The sequence below is a fragment of the Nicotiana sylvestris genome, chromosome 11 (assembly GCF_000393655.2).
Source record: "Nicotiana sylvestris chromosome 11, ASM39365v2, whole genome shotgun sequence".
Classification (NCBI taxonomy): Eukaryota; Viridiplantae; Streptophyta; class Magnoliopsida; order Solanales; family Solanaceae; genus Nicotiana; species Nicotiana sylvestris.
In genome coordinates this window covers 99,607,732-99,617,226 of record NC_091067.1, presented here as the reverse complement: position 1 = coordinate 99,617,226, position 9,495 = coordinate 99,607,732, and the positions used below count along the sequence as shown (strand labels likewise).

General features: G+C 38.9%; 1 protein-coding gene across 3 annotated transcripts; it reads left to right on the top strand.

The window, feature by feature from the left end:
• Window positions 1-1,426: 1,426 nt before the first annotated feature.
• LOC104234179 (protein PTST homolog 2, chloroplastic-like) lies at window positions 1,427-7,020 on the top strand. Of its 3 annotated transcripts, none has more exons than XM_009787707.2 (7): window positions 1,427-2,533; window positions 3,165-3,328; window positions 3,845-4,095; window positions 5,028-5,173; window positions 5,261-5,408; window positions 6,451-6,519; window positions 6,603-7,020. In XM_009787707.2, the coding sequence occupies exons 1-7, from the start codon at window positions 1,929-1,931 to the stop codon at window positions 6,696-6,698; spliced, it is 1,479 nt and encodes a 492-aa protein (XP_009786009.1). In that variant the 5' UTR covers window positions 1,427-1,928; the 3' UTR covers window positions 6,699-7,020. The 3 variants fall into 3 exon arrangements, with proteins under 3 accessions (XP_009786009.1, XP_070018877.1, XP_009786010.1); XM_070162776.1 differs by having other exon boundaries at window positions 1,428-2,533; window positions 3,863-4,095; XM_009787708.2 differs by having other exon boundaries at window positions 1,433-2,533; window positions 3,878-4,095.
• The last annotated feature ends 2,475 nt before the right edge of the window (window positions 7,021-9,495 follow it).

The window sequence follows — 9,495 nt, the reverse complement described above, 5'->3', positions numbered from 1 at the left end:
ACACAAGGGTGACACATGAGGGACCACCTACGTTGGGGGGATGGGCTTTGAATCTAAGACGAAAGTAGGGGATTCCAAAGCCTATCTTGGCGCCATACAAATAGAGCATGGTGGCAACAAGAAAAGTTGGACGGACATAGTTGAAGAGAATGGCGAGTTACAAAGTGATGCCATGTTATCGGACTTAGTCGATGCACCAAGCAGATGGATCAAGTTTGCTAGCAAGACTGGGACCGCAGTGGGTAGCCAAATAGGAAGTAGAAGCATAGAACCGATGCTTGAGAAGTTGCTAGAGTTGGTTGAGTCATGGGGAGATTCGGGCCGCGAGAGCGGTACCAAATCGAGGCAAACTCTGAATACTAGATATGACCTCAAAATAAGAGGGGGGCAAGGTCGGCTAGTGAGACGATGGGGGATAAGCTTCATCGTCGAGAGGGAAAGAGCCCGGATCACCAGCTAAGGCCCCTAAATGACCGCTCAGTGATAAAGGAGGTAGGGGTGCAGAGACAGCCAGGAGGTTTGCCTAGAAGCAGCCACCCTTGAAAGAGTGCGTAATAGCTCACTGATCGAGCGCTCTTGCGCCGAAGATGAACGGGGCTAAGCGATCCTGCCGAAGCTGTGGGATGTCAAAATACATCGGCAGGGATATTTTAATTCCTTGTCCACTCTTTCCAGTATTTTCCGAAAAACAGCAATTAGGAAAAGAGAATATATATCAAAGAAAGGAGATAGACATTTGATGGACGGAGGATCGATGCCATCATTACTAGCCGTCCAAAGTAGAAACGAGGTAAGAAGAAATGTGACCAGTACCTTGTGACATGGGAAGGCGAACCACTCCATAGAGCATCATGGCTAATGGACAAAGATCTCCGACGACACCAAAGCGAGGTGCGTGCGTACTTATCGATGCTTTATGTCGAGGGCGACAAAAAATTGGGTGGGGGAGAGTGTCATGACCCGCCACATCATCATGCCACATAGGTGCAACTTGGCAATTATTTTTGCCATATGGAAAGCTTACATATGAAATAGACTAGCACATGTGAGAAGATTCTAGAGAAATATGGAGATTTCTCATGAAAGACCTTAGAACCCTATTGAATTGCTAGAAAAGTCTTTAGAAGATTCTAGCTATGTAGAAAATTTTAGAGAAGGGATTTACTTGTAAATAATAAGGGCCATGTGTAATAATTATTATTTACTCACTAGTCCTTAGGAGACTAGTATATAAAGGAGGTTATTCATTTATAACTACCCAAACAAAACAATCAACTTTTCTCTAATACAAAAGCTTTCTTTGACCGTTCTTCTTTGTTTTAATATTTCTTTAGTGATTTTTAGTGTAATAAGACTAAGAGTAACTTGACATAACAAGATGGTAAGCAAGTTGCACAAGATTATGAGTGTATCGCATGGAACGTAGTTTAAGTCTACCGACGGGCGCTTATAGCTGATTAATTGATACAAAGAATTCATAAGAATGGCAGGGAAAGGAGACAACTTTGGTCAAGTCAAGTGGATACATTTTAACAATAGATAGTACAAAAACGGTAAGATATGTCCAAATTCCAAAGTACTAGCGTGTTATACAGGATGAGAAGCTGACACATTCTAAGCCTTCTTCTCCAACTTCACGCCTCTCCGTTGGCAAACACAGCCTTACCTTTAAGCTGGACAAAACCAAATCTTGAAAACAAAGTCTGGAAAAATGTGTGAGTCACTTTATTATATTCATACTCATTCGATGCCTATAAAGTTGATAGTCATAGAACTTATAACAGTATTCATTAAGTAATCCTCAACAAATCAGTTCTCATTAATTGCATTTCCGTATCCCAGTGCGCTGCCCATTGCTTCACTTTTCTGCAGGATAGTGCACTTATTTCTTCTGGTAGCCTCCAACTGTTTGAAGAAATGCCTGAACGATGGTTTCAGTCATTTCGACACCTACCCATTTTTCAATTCCTCCTTTTTTCAACACCCATTTGAGCTTTTCACCTATTCCTACTATAATGTTCGTTATAACCCCCGCAAAAAAACTTCACTGCCGCAGAAATGCTGCGATTTTTAACCAAGAAATGGGGTTCTTTCGGCGTTTTAAGCTTAGCAAGGGAAGAGCTGAGGATAGTGCATACTGCTGGTGTAGGAAAGGGCTAGGAAGTGAAGGGGAAATGGAGCTGGAAGAAGAGATTTTGGCTTTTATGGAGATATCTGAGAACCCAAATGCTTTTCCGACAAGGAAAGAGTTGGAAGAAGCTGGAAGAGTGGATTTGGTGGAGGCTATAAAGAATAGAGGAGGGTGGTTTTCTTTTGGTTGGGACTCCGAGGATGATGACACTTGCACTATGGACGTTAATGAAGTTGAGACTGTGGAAATGGATTTTGACATTGAGGAGTTTCAAAGGAGAGTCAACAGTTGTCAAGAAAGTGATTCATTACATGGGAATGAAGCTCATTTTCCTGTTTCGGGATCTTCTAGTTCTTCATTTGGGAATTCTTCTCAGCCCACCTCGTCCTCTGGTAGATCGTTGTGAGGTTCCTTATAGTGAAATGTGCTTTCTTTTATTTATTTATTTGCTTTAGTTTTGCTAGTAAACGCTATATGGGCCTTTCCTGCATGAATTCGGATTAGTTGGGCAGTGGACTCTGGATACTAGATGCTTAACTTTTATGTATGTTCCATCTTGTGGATATAGAATTGTGCTTGTTATGTCAGTTTGCAACATTTACTAAATCCTATATGAGATACATGATTCTTTGCTTCGATTCAACTTTTTTCATTGGGCACTGGCTTTAGCATCTGCGGATCGCATGTAAACAAAAGCAAAAGCTTCCTTCCTCCCACTCACTGTTCCCGCCTAGCTCCAAAGTGACTTAGTAAATGTTGTAGCTTATAGTTACAATCAGCTAACTCATTTGAAGAATGAAGTTGGTGGGATTAAAGAGTGAAGTGAAGTCTAGCTTGGTAGGTGGTACCACTAGTAACAAAAGCGCGAAAGAGAAAACTCAGGAGGACCAAAAATAAAAAAAGACAAAGCCTATTTCTTAGTGATTATCTGCACCTATTTATCTCCTAGCTATTCATTACGGGTTCTATTCAATTGTGTGAAAAATCATTCATTGAGTATCTTCATTTTTTCTTTCCTCTCCCTTCCCAACAGGGAAATTGTAGCAGAGGAAGATAGCGGGATTGAAGGGATATTGAGTCGACTAGAGAAAGAGAGGAACTCGTCTCTTGGAATTGATCTGGGAAAACACGGACATAGTTCTCATGCTTCAAGTAGGGACAACATAGATGACAGAAGCTTTGGAACCACTGATGCAGGTAAGTTTTTTAATCAGAAAGCGGATGAAATGTTTTTTTTTTTTTGAGAAGGAAAAAGCTGATGACATGTTATCAGCAAAATGGTTGAAAAATCTATTAGTCACTGCATTGGAGTGCTGTTTAATCATATAGCTTTTGTGTACTAAATCTTTGATATCTTTAAAGTTTCTTGAAATCCCCTTATAAAAAAAAAAAGAATTCTTGAAATCTGATAGTACTATTTACCTAAACTTTTTGAACTGAAAATATTTATTCCTGAGTAGTCTGTCTGTAAACAGTTAAATTCTGAGTCATGAGATGTCATGTCTTTTACATTGTAAAAGATAGGACTGACCTAGGAAAAAATGGTAGCCTCAATAAAGGTATCCCCATGAAAGACATTCGAAGGGATTCAGATGAGGAGCTTAACCATAGCTTTTCACCACCCATGTGGAGAAAATGGAGCATGCAACATGCAGACCTTCAGGATATAGAGTTTGAAGGTATTCTCTTTCATGCGTCTAATATTGTGTATAGATTGTAAACTCTCTTCAGTGCTGCTATGCACAGCTGGTGAGGTTGCTCTAGGTAAAAGTTCGATTGAAGGTAAGAGCGAAGCTGCAGGAGATGATCTAGTTAATATCACGGGGAGTAGAACCGAAGCTTTACGAAGATGGAAAAATGAAAACCACAACGAGATAAGCACCCGGCTTCAGCATTTAGAACTTGAGCTATCCTTGACACTGCACTCGTTGAAATCCAAAAGCAAGGAGTTAAATTTGAAGGAGGTAGAAATCTGTATCTTTAGTTTCTCAAAATTGCTAATGACTGTTTTCCTAGCATCATTATTCTTCTTATAAAAATAATGGATTAGCTTCCTATGTTGTCTCGGTGATGAATATTCCTCCAAAAAAAGTGGTAACTTTATTTTGTTGAATAGATGTTCGACAACAAATTTGCAGAGTTAGTGTTCTGTGTCAATAAATTTTTTGATCATGACTCGTTTATAAACATGACATAATCATGTTAAACCAAACATTTTCATCACGTTCCCGAACACTTTTTGCTGACATCTTTGGAATTTAGACTCAATACCTAAAGTTGCTTCCTTCGACTTAAAAAAGCTGAAAATAGAACTGTTAAGACAAAGAAAATGGTTAAGACCTAAATAAATAAATAAATAAATAAAGTGTCCTCTCTCAATATATACCGTAATCTTTTAATTGAGGGTTCAAAATTTTTAACATGGTATCTGAGCAAGTAGTGGTCCTTGGTTCAAGTCTCGCCGCCAACCATTAACAAATAGCATTTCCAAGTGCTTGACTCAGGAAAAATAATTAGGACCACAATGTGAAAGGCTTTGTTAAGACAAAATTAAGTAAATAAAAGTGTGTCCCGCACTAATTTAAGCTTTTGGATTTGGTAATAACACAATTCAGGAATTTGTTACCCTTTCTAAAAAAAAAGAACACAATTCAGGAAAGAAGAAAAGAGAACAGAACATGAGCTAAAAGGAACTATATTGCAAAATATTTTCTTCAACGCTTCTGTCAAAAAGAAGAAATGCTTCAATTTTCACTGTAAAGACATTTCCATTGGAAACGAAATTCTGCTAATTGGAAACGAAGTTCTGCTCACTATATATATTTTTGTGCTAACTATTTATTGTTTAATGTGATAGTGCTAATATTATTAAGTAACTTCTCACTTTCTTCCTTAGGTTCTTGGAAGCTCTCCAAGTGATTTGCAAAGGCTTTCTGATGCATGGGAATTCCAGGAGAATGAATTCATGAATGCCCGGGAGAGATTGAGGTCGATACGTGCAAAGCTGGCTGTGCTTGAGGGGAAAATGACACTTGCGATAATGTGTGGTCACTTCTCATTCATTTAAAAATACATACTTTAGACTAGATACCTTAACCAAAACTGAGTTTTCCTACCATATATTTTCAGTGATGCACAGAAGATATTAGAAGAGAAGCAGGAGAGGATTGATAGTGCTAGTAAAGCTTTGCAGATTCTTCGTACTGCTCGCATTGTTTGGACCAACTCCGCCTCAGAGGTTCTTCTAGCAGGTTCTTTTGATGGATGGACAACTCAGGTTTCATCTTGCTTCCACATCAATAATAGGAAATAGGAGACAGTGCTTAACTGTTAAAAGGTCAAGCATAATTTCGTGTAATGTGATTGTCTATACCAACTTAATCTTATTGTTGTTGTTTAGGGTGAATATGATGTCTTATCAATGATTACAGTAAGGACATCCTCTTCTGCATGGTTTAGTGTTGAAGTGTCATCAATAGAGTCAACATCTAGCTATTCTTGATTTCTTGTGGCCAATATGAAAGTAGTTCACAACTTAGTCATGTTTGGCTAGAGCAGGAAAATAAAAGATTCTCTTTTAGGGGGTACACCCAATTAATATCCAGTGCAATATGCTTTGCTGACTTGACTCGTGTAAATTGCATGACATTTTGCCTTCACAATCTTTTCTTTTCTCTTCTCTTTTGATTGTGTTGGGATCCAGATGGGGTTTTGGAGAAGGGCTATGGATCTAATCACAATAATATGTGATCACTTATATTCCTGTTATTTGCTTCATTTTCAAATTTTATTTAGTAAACTACATATTATTTAGAATTTGTACAGCAAAAATCAGAATTTGCTCAACTTACTAGTGCAAATAAGATAAAAATGCGTCAGTGAAATGGAGACTTTAGAAGCCAAGGTGCACTTCTTTAATCCTTGCTGAGAACTTCAGAAGATGGTCTACCAGGGTTTACCCTTTTTATTTCCCGGAAAGTCACTTGGCATTTAGGAAAGAAATTAGATAACAACATTGCTGTACCCTTTTTATTTCCCGGAAAGTCACTTGGCATTTAGGAGAGAAATTAGATAACAACATTGCTGTACTTGAGTTATAGAGTTCCATGTACCATCAAGTAGATTTCTCTAAAGCTGTTCCTAAAGCATCAAATGCCTTGAAAAATGGCATGTCAACAGTCTCTTAATAATGAAACCTGCACATTTCTATTTCTTCCCCTAAAAGGCCTTGTATCAAGAACGTGAGGGACTTTGTGATGTTGATTTCAAGGGGCATCTTGTCCTTGACTAGCAGCTTGATGGGATGTATTTAAATGCAGAGAAAGATGGAAAAATCACGCGGGGATGTCTTTTCTGTAAGCCTAAAGCTGTATCCAGGCACATATGAGGTGGGTTTTATTGATTGCAACGAATTTGATATCATACTTTGTTATCCTGTGCTGTACCGAGCCTCTCATTTCTGTTTGTGCAGATCAAGTTCATTGTTGACGGCAAATGGAAGATTGATCCTTTGAGGCCCACTGTTCACAACAACGGACATGAAAACAATCTTCTCATTATTACATAAGAGCATGTCTCTGAATGATGCACGATTGCAGGAATTCAAGATGAACTCGAGGATCGTAAAGCTGATTCAGGAATAAGTTTCGAGAGGTCAGCTAGAAATGAAAACCACAGAAGAGAAAAGGGAAGACAGAAGATTTAGGATAGAAGTATATATTTCATTGATGATTCTGAATATGTGTTACAGATGTATTTATATCAATTAAATTGTATCATGAGTTCCAATCCTACTCCTACTGACAGATTCTCTCATTAACAGAAGTTAGTTATTGTAACTAACTCTAACAACTTTTTGGACTGCTAACTAGCTGTTCATTTCTTAACTATCTACTCGACTCCTTTTCAATAACTTGTATCAGTACTCCCCTCAAATAGAAGATCCTTGTCCACAAGGATCAAACAAGGGAAACCGAGTTTGTAAAACAGTGACAAGTTCCCAAGTAGCAGCATCAACAGGCAATCCTTGCCATTTTGACTAAAACCCGTGCCACAACTTTATTGCCTCCTTTTATCATTCTTCTCTGCAAAACTGGCTCAGGATCAGGGCAGTAGGGGCTGGCTAAATTAATGAACGGGGGGGGGGGGGGTGTTAGGAGATTTGTGAAGGGACTTCATAACATTTTTTCAGTATCGACACATGAACTATAAGGTGAATTTTTACTCTTGCAGGTAGTAAAAGGGTATAGGCAACTGGACCAATCCGCTTGATAATATGAAATGGACCATAATACTTAGGGTTGGACCTTTAAGTAAACCCAATCCCAAACTGCAAACTGCCTGTCACTTTTATGAGCTGCTTGTTACTTCATCCTGAGTTGTGCTCTCCTTAAGTGGTATTTAAGCAGTTGTAGTTTCAGTTCCCTATTTATCCAAGTGTTGTCAACTTCACCTGAAGCTGATTCTCCAAGTAAATAAGGTAGATGTAAGGGTGGTGGCCGGCCATACAATGCTTCATAAGGAGTAGTTTGGATAGCTGAATGGAAGGAATTATTGTACCAGTACTCAACCATAGGCAAGCATGAGTACCAATTGGCAGCATCCTCATTACAATAGCATCTTAAGTACGTTTCATGGCTTCTGCAGCACCTCAGTTTGTCCATCAGATTGAGGGTGATATGCTGATGAGGTGTGTAGTTGTACCCCCTATAGTGTAAAGAGCTCCTGCCAGAAAGAACTCAAGAAGACAACATGTGTGTCACTAGTAATAGTATCAGGCATCCCATGTAATTTGACCACTATGTTTAGGAAGACCTTAGCAACTGACTGAGCAGTGTAAGGGTGTTTTAATGGAATAAAATAGCCATACTTACTCAGCCTATCGACCACTACTAAGATGACCCCAAAGTCATTTGATTTAGGCAGGCCATCAATAAAGTCTATGTTGATATATGACCATACCACATCTGGGATTGGTAGTGGCTGCAATAGACTTGGTCTGATTTTTCTTTTGGCAAACATCACATTTCTGGATAAATTTCTTTAATTCCTTTCTCATATTTTTCCAATAAAACAGTGTTACCAACCTTTTTAATGTAGCTTCAACCCCTGAGTGACCACCTTGAGGTGCAGCATGCCACAATGTCTTCTTTTAGTTCTGGCACCTCGCCAACTACCAGCCTTCCTTTCCTCCTCAACTGTCCTTGAATCCAAGTGAATTGTTTGTGAGTAGTAGGGTCCATTTGGAGTTCTTCAATATGTTGCTTAAGCTCCCGATCTGAGTTCCAGCTAGAAGCTATGGCTTGGAAGAGATCAGTGTTGTGGGGTGAGATGATCAATGCTAACAATTCAGCTCAGGTAACCCTTGAGAGTGCATCGGCTACCTTGTTTTTCACTCCTTTCTTGTACTCTATTTTTTTTTTCCGCGATCCGCTAGGCAAGCGCCTAGGGCTAGTTTTTTATTAATAAAAAGAAAAGAAAATACAATAATTAGGAATAGTACAAATAAGGGGGACAATAGCACCGGTATTGTTACCCATATGCCTTGGCTATATAATCACTCCTCTGCGCCTCACAAAGCCTATGGCAGCCTCATGTAGAGGATTCATGGTACAGCTGCCTGCAAAGTCTCACGAGGGCATATAATCTCATAGCCGTGCGGATAATTTCCAAAGGCATAGGACCAAGGTAACACAAACCGGGCTAGACCTTATCTTACTAATCCTATTGAGGCGTAAAATAGCCTCACCTACTAGCATGCATGAAAAAAATAAGAACTGGAGAGTATCAAATATTCAATGATCATCACAGAGTTTATAACATACTCTGTGATGATATTACAAATGAGTATACTAACATAATGGTAGAATAAAATGAAGAAGGAATTAAATTGTTGTCCTTTCTTGCCCAAACTTGTAAATTCTTCAATTTGTAATTCTTTGTCATCACTGTCCCAACTCTTCAAAATGTCTTCAAAAATTATGACTTCTTTTTTGAACGGTTTGACCTCGTTGAGGTAGTTGTGGCAGCCTTCTTTTCTTTGGCAACTCTCATTGGAGGTCGCCTAACATTAAAAAAATCACTGACCTTCTCGTCCCAACTATTTTTCCTTGTATGTGCTTTCATTATTTTGCCGCTATGCATAGGAGATAAATCACCTTGTTTTGATGCATGTGCACGACATTCTTTCAAAACAGCATCTTCTTCTCCTTCCTCATACATATCTCTATCCACATTCACAGGATGCGGATAGTTGTCGACGAGGTCCTGTGTCATCAAAACATTTCCTTGTTGTGTATTTTCCAAAGTTGTCGTGTTGTGATGTTGCTTTATAACTTGCATTTTATTCCTGTTTTTACTCACAT

Bases quoted from the DNA above. Each gene is read 5' to 3' on its own strand.
- LOC104234179 (XM_009787707.2), top strand. From the start codon at position 1,929: ATGGTTTCAGTCATTTCGACACCTACCCATTTTTCAATTCCTCCTTTT. The intron at 2,534-3,164 runs GTGAGGTTCCTT...CCTTCCCAACAG, and splicing joins TCGTCCTCTGGTAGATCGTT to GGAAATTGTAGCAGAGGAAG. The intron at 5,409-6,450 runs GTTTCATCTTGC...ATTTAAATGCAG, and splicing joins TTGATGGATGGACAACTCAG to AGAAAGATGGAAAAATCACG.